The following is a 15,245-nucleotide window of genomic DNA, read 5'->3' on the forward strand; positions in this document are numbered from 1 at the left end:
TGCATAAGACATTAAATTTTAATCCATCCCTATTAAATCGTAGGCGAAGTCACGCAGTAGCCCCTAAATGGCCAACAAAATCTTTATTTGCTAAAAGACAATTTAATGCAATATCATCACAGATGTATAATAAAATTAACAAAGCTCTCAACATCTATCCAATGCAACGGATAAATTGTAAAAGAAAAATCACAGAATGGTTACTGACACTTACCTATGATGAGACTGAATCGCTTCTTAAGGCTTAATGCCTTAAATGATAAACATAAATGCACACACAAAAACACACACACACACACACACACACACACACACACACACACACACAAACCGAGAGAGACACACACACAAACTTACACCCTATTTAAGACTAGAGTTAGTAAAATAGTATAAGAATAAAGTATACCTACGAATTAATTCTTGATTGTAATTATAAATTAAAAATTTAAATTATGAATTTGTAATTGTAATTATAACAAACTAACTTGAACAATATTTTTCCCTGTATGTATAATTTATTATAAATCTCTGAATATTGAATTGTAAAAATATAATAAAAAAATAAAATAAAATACTTATATGAATTAGCTATAGGTATAGTTATAGTTATTGTAAAAATAACAACTATGTACCAATTATAATATGTATCTGGTATTAAACCTGAATCACTCCGTTTGGAAGGAGCGGTACCTCCTAACACAAGTATTGCTATACTTAACAGGAGGTATCCACCACAAATTATTGTATAAATCCACCTAGATACCAAATAAATAATTTTGAATTTTGAATTTGAATTTTAAGCACTGTGTATGCTAACAGAATATGGGTCGACAGACCTGAAATAAAGATTTTCAATTTCAATTTCAAAAGCGACGAAATCGCGGAGTGAGACACGCCTGGTATGTGCAAGTATATAATATACACACGTGCATGCACTTAGATACATAAAAATTGCAGAATTATTTGCCTTTGCCATTTACAAAGTGGTAGACACCTTGCGTCGCGGATCAGTGCCGCTGCCGCTCTGTCGTTGTCCAAGGAAGGTCGCCTAAAAGTTGCTCGGCCCAAATATTGCACTACGAGCGAACCATTCTCGACCCACACTGCGTGCATCAGTGTACACTACACGTTTATTATTTAATACCGAAGGCTAACTTTCAAGAGCTGCACGATCAATAATACTGTGTATTCTGTTAGCTACGACTCACCAAATCAGAGGGCGAAAACATGGCTCGTGCCTCGAGTAACTTGTTTAGAAGAGTAGCGAAACTGCGCACTGCCGGCGTCGTAGCGCGCCGTCCGCTGGTTAGCGAATAGCGCCTCCCCGCGAAGCACCGACACTAAAAATAACAATGTTTGTTTTGATTGATTCTTCCGTTGACAGACCCTCGGCGGGTGCGCGAAGCGCGAACGTAAGACAACAACGATTATCCTCCCACGTTGAAAAATTCCTCCATTATTGAAGTTTCGTTTGTTTACGAAGTCATTGCAAATTGGTAGCTTAACATGATCACGTTCCGATGTCTACTTACGAAACGTCACCATGCTTGCACGTTTGTTCTATGTCGATAAATGTTGATCATATATAAAATTTTATATCAAAACAGACGTTATTTATAGAGAATCACTTATTAATTATTAATTTTCAATATTTTACCATAAGAAGCAGATATAATTAATATAATTATGAGTTCAAAAATAATGCTTTTGAACGTAACTTGACAAATCAAAATCTTTGTATGACGCCCCTTTCAACGCACATGTTGATGATGATGACTTGTATTAATACTGATAATTATGTTATAATGTTCTAGAAAAGACAAAATTTTATAAAAACAATATTTGGTTTTAAAAAACTAAAACTTAATTATTATCAAATTTGTTCGTCTTTTTTCGACCACGCTTCGTATTACGCATTTTTTTTTGACAGCAGTCATCTGTTATTGCGCCGTCGCTGTCATGTGAACTGTCAAAAAATCGTCGCCGTCGTTGCGTTACTCGGCGGTCGTCGACATCTCATTAAATTTTGTATTTTAAGGCACTCCTTGATAGACCGATTAATATAGTAGCAATGCCGAAAAAGAAGAAAACGGGGCAGCGCAAGAAGGCGGAGAAGCAGAAGCAACGGCAGAAAGAGATCCGCAACGCGCGCGGCCATGTCGACCTGGCGCAGCACCCCTGCAACGGGCCCATGGAGTGCGACAAGTGTCAGAAGTGAGCATGATACTTTTATTTTGCGTACTTATGCTTCTGCTCTCTCATTTGTGCTAGTTTGTTGATGAAACAATCATAGTTACCATTCTTTATTTCTCGTAAGCTTAAGTGCTGAGTGTTTTGCAGAAAGCAGAAGAGTCGCGCGTTCTGCTACTTCTGTGCGGCAGTACAGCGGCTGCCGGTGTGCGCGCACTGCGGCAAGGGCAAGTGCATGGCCAAGACGGGCGACTGTGTTGTCCGCCACCCTGGGGTCTACGTCACAGGCCTCGCCATGGTGGTCTGTATACTGTTCATCTATACTTAAAACCAGTGTTTTTCAAACTTTTTCATAACGCGACCCCCTTATTATGAACTAAATGTTTCGCGTATGTATTGTTATAAGGCTAGCAGAGGCCCCACCACCCACAGTCTGAAAACCACTGCTTTAAACTGTCAAAGATGAAGAATCCACCATCAAATTCTTTTTTTGAGTATTTATAAAAGAGTTTGTACTTTGTATACTGCATACTGTGTAATAAGTTTTTGGCTAAAATTTCATTTTTGGAACTAGCTTTTATTGCTAACTGTACTTTTCTTTCCACAGACAACTAATACTCGTCGAGATAATTCTGTTGACTGTATTTAAAAATACATTATTTTACACCATGCATGAAATAAAGCACCAGAATATTAATAGAGAAACGTAGACAGCAGTTATTTTTAGACACAATTTATATTTTAAGACCCATATTAAACTATAAAGAGTAGGTAATTTGATCATGACGTCACATGCTATAGTTTGTTTTTTTTTAGCATTAATAAGAACTTGCAAGAAGGTAAGCGATCTTGACATGTCTTTTAATTTAAAACCGCTTTTTAAAAATCAATAACTATTACTTATGAAAGCAGAAGAATTAGATTCATAATTGTTACATATTTGCCGTAACTTATTTTTAAAATGTGTTTTTCAATTAAAAGACATGTCAAGATTGTTTACCTTATTTCTAATGCTAAAAAAAACGAACTATAGTATCATATAAATTCCATACTAGCAAAATCGTTTTGACAGGTCGAGAAGAGAAACTGATTTGACTAGTAGTCAAATACCCTATTAGGTTGCATTATTTTATCACAGAGTTCCTATGGCCACCTCCTGTCTCCATCATCAGATCAGCTCCATGGTACCATAATATTGCATTGTGACCCGATTTACACATGTGGGTTAAATTTAACTTGCAAGATTTGATCTCTATAGTTGAAATTTTTAAGCTGACTGTTTAGGACTATGAGCTATCATCTCCAAACGGCCAGCTTAAGCTTAAAAATTTCAGTAAAGTGTAAAAATATGGGTGCACACATCATACTCCATAATATTTCCCATAGCTCGTGTGTCAGCAAATTAAGAACTATGGGAATGGGACATAATTTTGAGTAAGTTATATGCACCCATATTTTTACTCTACTGTACGTACAATGCAAGTTAAGTAAAAGCTTGTAAAATTCTGTTATTTTCTACCCAGAATCCTAACCTAACACTCGTTAAGTTGTTACCAATGCTTCAATTTCATTAATGTTAGTATGACTATAATTAACATCGTTATTGTAATGGATGCTAGGAATGCATACATACTTACATTATCGCTTCTCGTGAGAAACTGCAATGGGAAATACGTATTTCAGGGTGCAATCTGCGATTTTTGTGAGGCGTGGGTGTGCCACGGGCGCAAGTGCCTCACGGCCCATGCCTGCACCTGCCCGCTGACTGATGCAGTCTGTCTCGAGTGTGAGCGAGGTAAATACAACACATCATCTAGACTCGCGGCAGCATGTCAAGCTAAGTTCAAAAGAAGAGAACTGGCGACGCAGCGGCCGTGTGTTATACACAAACCATTTGGACCCACTTTTGACTCCCATGTAGCTCAAAATCTATTAAACATTAAGGCTAAATAGAACCTCAAATTTCATGAATATAGCTCAACCGGTTATTAAGAATTTAAGATACATACATCTAAAAATTGGGATTTTTCTTTCTCACTGACTTTAAGGTAATGACTCACGTACTGACTGACTCACCTAACATCAAAAAGCTAATAACTATACATCTAAAAATAACCCACTTCCAGATGACCTAGCAAGTTGAAATTTGGCATCCAGCTGGGCAATGGTGTGGTTACGAAACTTTGATAAAGAAACAGTGATATTTTTTACGATTTGTATTATTTTCCTAAAAAACAGTTTTTATTTATACACTAAGCGCCTATCGAATTTGTAATAGCAAAAATAAATTTTAGTTTCGAAATTAACTATGATGAATATTAATAATTTCTGTAGAAGAAATAGATAAGAGCGCCGCGCGGGCGCGCCGCCGCCGCCGACAAAATTTTCGCGCCGCCGCCGCCGACGCTACGCTATCGGCGTGACATCGGCGTGACCTTGTTAAATACTACTACTTTCAGAATCAGATAATATATACATTAGAGTCTGGCTAGCCAAAAATTGTTGACAGATATTTCGTTGTTGTATCACCAATTGTCTATGATTTAAAAGTCAGTTGTCAATTTATGTCATTCATTCAAATTGTTTGCGGTTTATAATATATATGTTTTAAATAATATTAATAATGTCTATACTGAATGAGGTTCTCAAACTATTATTTAAGCTTGTAAATAATTACGACAATGTGCGAGTCGACGTGTAGCGTTGTATAACGAAAAACTGCAATGTTTACAACTCCTAAGCAAATGTAAACAAATTAGGAGGTTGGTGCTCTATAAATATTTTGATACTTAGTATTTAGCATATTTGGCATAGTACTTATGTATTTTTTTTTGGTGATGGATTAATATTAAGGTATTATCGAGCTAGGTCTTATTTACACTACATTTCATTTTTCGCTTTGTTACAATGGTATATGGTGAGAAAGTGTTAACATATGTGTTTATCGTTGACTGTACTTTACATAGTGGTAGAAATTATGTGAGCTGACTTTGAGTGCACGTCAACGTTTATTTAACCTATATCCTTAGGTACGTTACGTGTGCACAGAAAATCAAAAATATTTTCTAGGATCACAAAGTGTGACCAGCCCAAGATTTTTTGAATTTTGAAATTTCAGTAGTCAGACTCTATCAAACTACACAACGGGACTTAATCGCGTATTTAAGTTTTAAGATTTACCTCCGACGTTTCGAGGACGGCGTTGTCCCCGTGGTCTCGGAGAAGACTGGCTCAAGTTGACATCAACATCTTCTAGCCGCGCGAGTTTTTCGAACTACCCGCACTTGGTCTTGTTTATCAGTTTGAACGTTTTGCGCACTAGGGATGTTACTCTGTCGACACACAACACTAATGATATTCGATTTATCGACTGTCGATATTCGTTTCCGCTTACATTTACTAATGACTGGATTCCATTTGTTGAGATCTTAAAACCCTCGTCCCGATTAAAATTTGCAATTTTTTTTTGATTTCAATGGCTTCCCGCACTTTTCTACTGTAGAAATGGCGATCCATGGAAAGGATTTTAGGGTTATGCAGCTCAATCCAGTGGTTTGGTCCTGACTCCAGCAAATGCTCAGCCACGGCAGACTTGTTCACCTGACGATTATTGACAGCTGCGATATGTTCCTTAACTCTTTCTGCTATGGTGCGCTTAGTTTCTCCGATATAGGAACTACCACAACTGCAATCTATTTTAAAAACGCCAGGTGACTGGAACGGAATAACGTCCTTCGGTGACCTTAGGCTCCCTGCAACTTTGGATAAAGGAGTGTACACCGTATTTATAGAGTACTTTCCAAGTACTGTGCCAACTTTATCCGTTACCCCTTTTACATACGGCAAAAATGCCGGCTGTCTGGAGACATCAGGACGTTTCCCTCTTGCCTTTCGTCTGGGTTGCCACTTTTTTATCTTGTACCCGTTTCTCCTTAGTACCTCCTGAATATGCGACATCTCACTCTTTAAATATTCAGGGTCACACAAATCATGTGGTCTGTTTACTAGCGAGGTAACCACCGATTGTAAGTGACGGGGATGGTGGTGAGAAAGGGCGTTCAAATACCTGTCAGTGTGCGTAGGTTTCCTATAAACAGTATGAGTTAGGGCTCCGTCTACTCGACCAATCACTTTCACGTCCAAAAACGGCAAACTGCGCTGTGATTCTAATTCATACGTGAACTTCGTCTTCGGATGAATTGAATTTAGATATCGGAGTAGTTGCTCTACCTCCTGCTTCCCACCCTTCATAATACAGAAAACATCATCCACATATCGCTTCCACAACTTTACTGCCCAAGGCTGCAGGTTTATACTGGCTTCGATATGCTCCATCCAGATATTTGCCAAAACCGGTGCTACAGGGCTACCCATGGCTACCCCATCAATCTGGAGGTAATACTTTCCACAATACAAAAAGTAGCTTCCTTCCAAGCAGTTCCTCAGCAACACCATTACTGATTCCGATATACCCCCATCGCTCAGTTTCCTTCTGACTACTTCTAGACATTCTTTAACGGGAACATTGGTGAAGAGCGACTCAACGTCAAAGCTCACCATTACCTCATCTGGTTCCAGCGTTATTTCCTTGAGAATATCTATAAAGTGACGAGAGTCCTTCACAAAAGACGTCAGGTGAACAAGTCTGCCGTGGCTGAGCATTTGCTGGAGTCAGGACCAAACCACTAGATTGAGCTGCATAACCCTAAAATCCTTTCTACGGATCGCCATTTCTACAGTAGAAAAGTGCGGGAAGCCATTGAAATAAAAAAACATTGCAATTTTAATCGGGACGAGGGTTTTAAGATCTCAACAAGTGGAATCCAGTTATTAGTAAATGTAAGCGGAAACGAATATCGACAGTCGATAAATCGAATATCGTTAGTGTTGTGTGTCGACAGAGTAACATCCCTTGTGCGCAAAACGTTCAAACTGATAAACAAGACCAAGTGCGGGTAGTTCGAAAAACTCGCGCGGCTAGAAGATGTTGATGTCAACTTGAGCCAGTCTTCTCCGAGACCACGGGGACAACGCCGTCCTCGAAACGTCGGAGGTAAATCTTAAAACTTAAATACGCGACTAAGTCCCGTTGTGTAGTTTGATAATGTTTATTAATCGTGAAAGTTTAAATCAGTGTTCAGATAATATATATTTTGTCCTGTTTAGATCTTTAACTGCGCCACTCTGAATAGTTTATAGGCATTCAAAAGGTATTTTAGGTTCATATAACTCAAAAATATCGATGGTAAATGCAAACTTTATGTCTGGTAAATTTTCGCTCAAGGCCGCCGACCCCATCTTTGCAGAGTTCAGCCAGCAGCCTAGCTCACACTTTGCGTTCTATTCTAAGCTGTCTGCTTGCCTGCAGCTCGGCCTATGGCCTCGCATGAGGAGGCGTCGGAATCGGGTCTTCAGTGTTAGGTGGAGCTCGACTTCGGGCATCGGTTGACATCGGTTTTATTGAGTCGATGTTGGTTATTGACAATGACTGAGTTCGATTTTCCTCGCTCCGGCTCTTTTTTCGACTGTCGACAAGACGTTTCCCTGATATACTCTATTCGCTATTTTTTACTTAGCACAAAAGACTGGACAAAAGGCCTCACCAAGATTAAGACTGCTTCTGATGCCGCGGCATTGCTGCTTATCTATAGTTTATTATGCGATATGAAACTTTTTTCATGCAAATATTCCATAAATTATCCTTGAAATTAAAAAATGCACTTATTAGCGTTATTATGGCAAAAAACATGTTATTTCGGTAAAATTTTAACAATTATATATCAGGCTGGGTGACCGTTCCAAGTGGTGTCCCTCAAGGATCGTTACTGGGACCTCTCCTCTTTAATATATTTGTTAACGACATCAGTGATTGCTTTAGATTTTCTAATTTACTCTGTTTCGCAGATGATATGAAAATCTATGCTAAAGTAAAATCTGCTCATGATTCTGTCCTTATGCAAGAGGACCTTTCGCGCCTAGCTTCCTACTGCCAGTTAAACCGATTGGAACTTAACCCATCCAAATGCTTTACATTAACCTTCTCTAGTCTGCGATGCATAATTCCAACTACATACATGATTGAAGGTCAACAGCTGCAAAGAGTCCAGTCAATGAGAGATCTGGAAATTATTCATGACTCTAAATTATTATTTGACTCCCACATTAATGCTGTCATATCTAATGCCTCCAAAACACTAGGGTTTATCATGCGTAGCTCCCAACACTTCATTGAAGCTAAAACTATTAAAATTCTTTACTGTACATATATTGGGAGTAAACTTGAGTTGAGTATGCATCACAAATTTGGAATCCCCGATATCATACTTATATTGATAGACTAGAACGCATCCAGAAGAAATTTATCAAGTTCCTCTGCTTTAAACTTAATTATACATCCAAACTGTGCGGCGTATCCTGACAGAGGAGTTCTTTAAATGAGCATGGCTTAGTGGAATGTGAAATTTCATTGTGCTGTGTTTTTTCTTTTTTTTTTTTTCTTTATTTCTTTTGAATCTTCTTTAGTAATGTGAATTCAAAATTAGTTACTCTGCCTTTGGCGTTGAAATGAATGTATAGTGCAATAGTGCTAACCACCAATTGTTTTTGTTAATCTGTATTTCTTTTGAATCTTCTTTAGTAATACGATTCAAAATTTGCTACTCTGCCTTTGGCGTTGAAATGAATGTGTAGTGCAATAGTGCTAACCACCAATTGTTTTTGTTAATCTGTATTTACTGGTGAGAACCTGTTATTGGCTTTTTGTATCACATTTATAAAACCTATTAACATGTTAACAGCTGTTGGATCTCCGAATAGTAATAAATAAATAAAATAAAATATTGGTTTGAATTGCTTTTGTATAAATCAAAACTATTTCAAGGCCACGCCGCCGATTTGCCGCCGCCGCCGCCGCCGACCGATTTTGACCGGCGCGCCGCCGCCGGCAAAATGCCTACCGGCGCTCATATCTAACAAGAAGTAATGATATCCCATCAAACACAAATGTGAAATGAAAGCCAAGTTCAATATTAAGAATTGTTATGCGTCGTTGTTGGCTTCGTCGGAAAAAGAATTGAGATCTATAAGGGTGCAAAGTTCTAGTTCGCTTGGGATGTAATTAAGTAGAACAGGTTCAGAAATGCTCATTGAACACCTACATTTTAAATTTTTAAGAACATTAGACATCCCAGTAAACAGTATTATTTTGAAAACCACAATACATATTAGGTATATATCTAGTGCAGTACAGTGTATGCAATTAACCGGTTCGTTGCGTGATGCGTCTTCCATTTTCGAAAACTTTTGGCTGTGGCGGCGAAAAAATATTTCTTGACACGACAGGCGTGCCTTATTACGCCATAGAATATGATGACACGCCTGTCGTGCCATCCGCACCGAACGGTTAATATGGAATGGAAGGCAGGGTGAACTTTACCGTAAAAAAGCTGGATGGATCTCGTAACTTTTTGTATATTCTTTCGGAACATTTTAACACCACTAAACAACACACTTTACAGTACCATACTTTTTACCATCGTATTTACCAACTGTAACGTGATCTGGGTTCCGGCAAAATATCAGTGCTTTGCTCAAAAGAGTGAAGCGTATAGCTGGGTCGGAACCCTTTTGTTTTTGCTGCAATGCACAATGCAATGCAATGTACAGCAAGTAAACCCATTTTCGTGTTTATTTTTTTTTGTTAATAAAATTTTGTACATATTTTCGTTTTGTTCTGTTTTTAATGTATCTATTTGTGAATTGTGTGTTTTTGCAACAACCAAATAAAGGTTTTATCTATCTATCTATTCATCTTTTTATCTTTGGGCCTATTCAAAAGTAAGCTACAAGCAGTTGGTGAGGTTGCGAAGGTGTGTGTGAAAACAACAATAACAATAATAATAATGTTGCAGGCGTGTGGGAGCACGGCGGGCGCGTGTTCCGCTGCTGCTTCTGCGAGGGCTTCCTGTGCGAGGACGACCAGTTCGAGCACCAGGCCTCCTGCCAGGTCCTCGAGGCCGAGACCTACAAGTGTCAGTATATGTACATCCGTCCACTCACTCAATTGCATTACCACTTTATAAATGAACTTTTTGGTCGATTGACGCCGTATGCTGGGTTTAGCTTTATATTGTGTAAGAGAAGACAAGAATTGTTTTACACATGAACTTGACTGTACAGAGCGTACGGCATCTTATTAAACTAAGGGCCGATGCAGGTGGACTGCAACCCGACTGCAATAGTATAAAAGTAATAACTGTAGTAATAATAGTTGCAGTCGCGTTGCAGTCCGTCTGTACCGACCCAAAAATAATAATAGTAGCTAGTTCATGTGAAGTTTTTTTTCGCAAAAATGCGTAATCTCAATTCGCATAGGCCAAAAATGATAAATGAGATGTCGGTGTTCCAGGTCAATCGTGCAACCGGCTGGGGCAGTACTCGTGCCTGCGCTGCAAGACGTGCTTCTGCGACGAACACGTGCGCCGGCGCGGCGCCGCGCCCAAGAAGGGCCCCCCGCCCTGCCCCAAGTGCGCCTACCCCACGCAGCTCACCGCCGACCTCAGCATGTCCAGTCAGTACCTGCTTTATACTTGCTCTATTTCATACTAGATGGCGCTGTTCTGTATACTAGCTACTAGCGCCCTTCTCACTTTTCTGCAGTGCCTTTCGATTATGAAAAGTAATCGCAATGAGGCCTAGCTTCCCTCTGGGTTTGTTGGAAAGTCAGATGGCAGTGGCTTTCGTAAAACTAGTACTTATGAAAATTCTTGGCAGCAAAATGCCGCGACAAGGCGTGCATGATAATATTGATTGATGATAATATATAGTGTGTTTGTGTTGCAGCTCGCTCACACCGCTACGGACGACAGGGCACGGCGGCGGCGGACGACGACGACGACGACGCCGGATACGGCGGCTACTCGGGTTACGGCCAGGCTGCAGGTACCAGTGTGTGTGCGTATGTGTGTGTTGTGCGGGCACACCGCTACGGACGACAGGGCACGGCGGCGGCGAACGACGACGACGACGACGCCGGCTACGGCGGCTACTCGGGTTACGGCCAGGCTGCCTACGTAGGGTACCTGTGTGTGTGTGTGTGTGTGTGTGTGTGTGTGTGTGTGTGTGTGTGTGTGTGTGCGTGCGTGCGTGCGTGCGTGCGTGCGTGCGTGCGTGCGTGCGTGCGTGCGTGCGTGCGCGCGTGCGTGCGTGTGTGTGTGTGTGTGTGTGTGTGTATGTGTGCGCGGTCACAACGCTACGGACGATAGGGCACGGCACGGCGGCGGCGGACGACGACCACGGCCACGGTGACTACTCGGGTTACGGCCAGGCTGCAGGACACCAGTACATGCGTGCGTGCGTGCGTTGTTCGTAGCTGTCAAATTTTGCATTTAACTGACAGGCCGATATCGTGGGGCGCACTGGTAATCAGTGGGCCCATTTAGGGAATTGGGAACATTCCTTTCGACAACAGTCTTTCACCCAAACCTGACTGCTTAAGCAAGGACGCTGAGCACGAACAATATCGTACATTGCCCCGCCTCTTCCTATCTCTCGCACGCGCAATATATATTGCTGTCCCGCTTCCACAGTAGCATTGACGACATAGACGTGCGGGCGGAACACCAATATAATTATATGTAGAGACAGGAAATGGCGGGTCAATGTACGTAATTCGTCGTGCTCAGCGTCCTTGCTTATTTATCATACACACAAAAATCAAATAAAAGCATCTTATATTGACGCCATCTATTTTTAACTGTTTCATATCTTATATCATCTGTATATCATTAATTCATTAGCAGTTAACATATAAAATGTTGTTCACTCTGTAACTATGGCTTAACTATAATGAACATTTCCAGGCGGCTACGGCGGCGGCTCGGGCGACGACTACGACGACTCGGAGTCGGACGACGACGACGATGATGATGACGACGACGAGTCCGAGGAGGAGTCGGAGGAGGAGGCAGCTGCGGCTCCGACCAAAACATAACTGCAATCCACTAATAAATATACATACTTATTTTTTGAAATATTATAACGGGTTTTATTTCTTGTAGCTGCTTTGTTACTGCACACCGTTGTATGGGGACCTTGCACTTTGAGACTATGCGCTGAAACTTGGCACAGTTGATTCTTAGCTAGTCTTGAGCAGATACAGACCGGGAGCCGTCGAGAGCCACCTCTCATTTAGTGAGGGGGGAGGGGGAAAGTTCGACGCTGCCGCGCTTCACTTGGAGCAACATTTCTCTAAAACTATACCTATTAGGGAATGTAATATATCATTTTCGGATAAATTAAGGATGAGGAATCTAGTTTTGGAACAAAAACAATGCACTTTCTAACAAAAAAAAAGCATAAAGTAGAAAAGACTAAAAAACGTATTTTTGATTTTTTCATAATTACCAATTTTTTTTTAAAGTGTAGCAGGAATCTGAAAACAAAAAATACAGTCGTAAAGCTACACTTATTACATTTAAGAAAATATATAGTTTAATATACAAAACTGTTGATAAATGGGAGATAAAAAATTATATTAAGCGTGGGTCAGAGTGATCTCAATACAAAATATTATGAATGTGGGAAAGTTACTTATAATTTGTTCTACAATCGTTTATTTTTCTTGTTTTTCGTAAATAACTCGTAAACGGTAGCCCACAGCAAAAAAATATCTTTTACGTAAATAATCTGTTTCAGATTTCTTATAAAATAAGTACTACTGTTTTTCGGTACCATCAATATTAAAAAAAATATTGAAGTGAGAAAATAAATACTTAGGTCCCCTTTTTTAGTCATTCGTAAATAACTCGTAAACGAAGGCCAATAGCAAAAACATTTTTAGTACATGAATAATTTACATAAAATTTCCTACAAAAAAGGTCATTCGAACTTTTTCGCTAGGATCAATATTAAAAACGATATTAAAGAGAGAAAATAAATTCTAAGGTCCCCTTTTTAAATATTGATCCTAGCGGAAAAGTTTGAATACCCTTTTTTGTAGGAAATTTTATGCTAATTATTCTTGTGTTAAAATATTTTTTGCTATTGGACATCCTTTACGAGTTATTTATGAATGACTAAAAAAGAGGACCTTAGTATTTATTTTCTCCCTTCAATATTTTTTTTAATATTGACCTTAGCGAAAAAAAGGAGCACTTATTTTATAAGAAATCTGAAACAGATTATTTACGTAACAGATATTTTTTTGCTGTGGGCTACCGTTTACGAGTTATTTACGAAAAACTAAAAAATAAACGATTGTAGAACAAATTATAAGTAACTTTCCCACATTCATAATATTTTGTATTGAGATCACTCTGGCCCACGCTTAATATTATTTTTTATCTCCCATTTATCAACAGTTTTGTATAATAAACTATATATTTTCTTAAACGTAATAAGTGTAGCTTTACAACTATATTTTTTGTTTTCAGATTCCTACTACACTTAAAAAAAAAATTGGTAATTATGAAAAAATCCAAGATACGTTTTTTTGTCTTTTCTACTTTATGTTTTTTTTTTGTTAGAAAGTGCATTGTTTTGGTTCCAAAAAAAAATTCCTCATCCTTAATTTAACCGAAAATGATATATCACATGCCCTAATAGGTACAGTTTTAGAGAAATGTTGCTCCAAGTGAAGCGCGGCGGCGTCGAACTTCCCCCCTCCCCCCCCCCACTAAATGAGACGTGGCTCTCGAGGTCTCCCGGTCTGTATCTGCTCATGACCAGCTAAGAAACAACTGTGCCAAGTTTCAGCGCATAGTCACAAAGTGCAAGGTGTCGTGCACTAACAAACTAGCTATTGTGTGATTTCTGAAGAACTACGAGAGATTGACGACATAAAAGTGTGTGTGTCAGTGTCAGCTCCGTTTCACGACTGGAGTTTACTCCACGAACGACTATAAAATATGTACATAATAAGATTTAAGATCCTAAGGCACTTGTCCCACCAACAGCGAGTAAGCGATTAACTATCGGCGATTTTCTCGCCCAAGAAACGAACAAAAGATTAGGATCCTGTGTTAGTAAAAGAGACATATATTAATAGTTCATCGCTGGCTGTTCACACTGCCGGCGAGAACACTCGCTCTACTAGTTTGTCGCCGCGATAAGATAAAACTAGCTCAGCGGTACTCGCTCGGCGATGCTCGCTTCGTAGTTAGAACTCAAGCTGCGAGACCAATCAGTCTGCGTGTTCGGCTACGCTGCACCGCCCGAGCGAGTGACGCGAGTAATAGCCCGTCGCACTCGAACACTCGCCTATAGCCGAGCGACAAAACTATTGGAGCTAACACTCGCTTCTTGCCGCTCGCCCACTCGTTTCTAGTTTATCGTTCTACTCGCTTATCGCTCATCGTCGGCGGTGGGACAAGTGCCTTACTCCGCAAATTAACAGTTGTTATTCGTTGACAGTGAATTAGCTAGTTTGTTAGTGCACGACACCTTGCACTTTGTGACTATGCGCTGAAACTTGGCACAGTTGATTCTTAGCTGGTCATGAGCAGATACAGACCGGGAGACCTCGAGAGCCACGTCTCATTTAGTGGGGGGAGGGGGGAAGTTCGACGCCGCCGCGCTTCACTTGGAGCATCATTTCTCTAAAACTGTACCTATTAGGGCATGTGATATATCATTTTCGGTTAAATTAAGGATGAGGAATTTTTTTTGGAACCAAAACAATGCACTTTCTAACAAAAAAAAAAACATAAAGTAGAAAAGACAAAAAAACGTATCTTGGATTTTTTCATAATTACCAATTTTTTTTTTAAGTGTAGTAGGAATCTGAAAACAAAAAATATAGTTGTAAAGCTACACTTATTACGTTTAAGAAAATATATAGTTTATTATACAAAACTGTTGATAAATGGGAGATAAAAAATAATATTAAGCGTGGGCCAGAGTGATCTCAATACAAAATATTATGAATGTGGGAAAGTTACTTATAATTTGTTCTACAATCGTTTATTTTTTAGTTTTTCGTAAATAACTCGTAAACGGTAGCCCACAGCAAAAAAATATCTGTTACGTAAATAATCTGTTTCAGATTTCTTATAAAA

At 39.5% G+C, this 15,245-nt stretch overlaps 2 protein-coding genes across 2 annotated transcripts in view; one reads left to right on the forward strand and one right to left on the reverse strand.

Annotated features, from left to right (window-relative positions):
- LOC134794862 (lysoplasmalogenase TMEM86A) overlaps positions 1-1,419 on the reverse strand; it is a 38,424-nt gene extending 37,005 nt beyond the window's left edge. The window contains exon 1 of the mRNA XM_063766665.1: positions 1,209-1,419. Within this exon, the coding sequence (XP_063622735.1) occupies positions 1,209-1,229 (21 nt within the window). The 5' untranslated portion in view covers positions 1,230-1,419. The remainder of the gene's footprint in view (positions 1-1,208) is intronic.
- Positions 1,420-1,977: 558 nt separating this feature from the next.
- On the forward strand, positions 1,978-12,229 carry LOC134794861 (zinc finger protein 330 homolog). The gene is made up of 7 exons (XM_063766663.1): positions 1,978-2,214; positions 2,341-2,491; positions 3,874-3,985; positions 10,101-10,220; positions 10,598-10,759; positions 11,032-11,130; positions 12,051-12,229. Exons 1-7 carry the CDS (start codon positions 2,072-2,074, stop codon positions 12,179-12,181), a joined length of 918 nt encoding a protein of 305 aa, XP_063622733.1. The 5' UTR covers positions 1,978-2,071; the 3' UTR covers positions 12,182-12,229.
- The last annotated feature ends 3,016 nt before the right edge of the window (positions 12,230-15,245 follow it).

This window comes from Cydia splendana, chromosome 11 (genome assembly GCF_910591565.1).
Source record: "Cydia splendana chromosome 11, ilCydSple1.2, whole genome shotgun sequence".
In the NCBI taxonomy this organism is placed as follows: Eukaryota; Metazoa; Arthropoda; class Insecta; order Lepidoptera; family Tortricidae; genus Cydia; species Cydia splendana.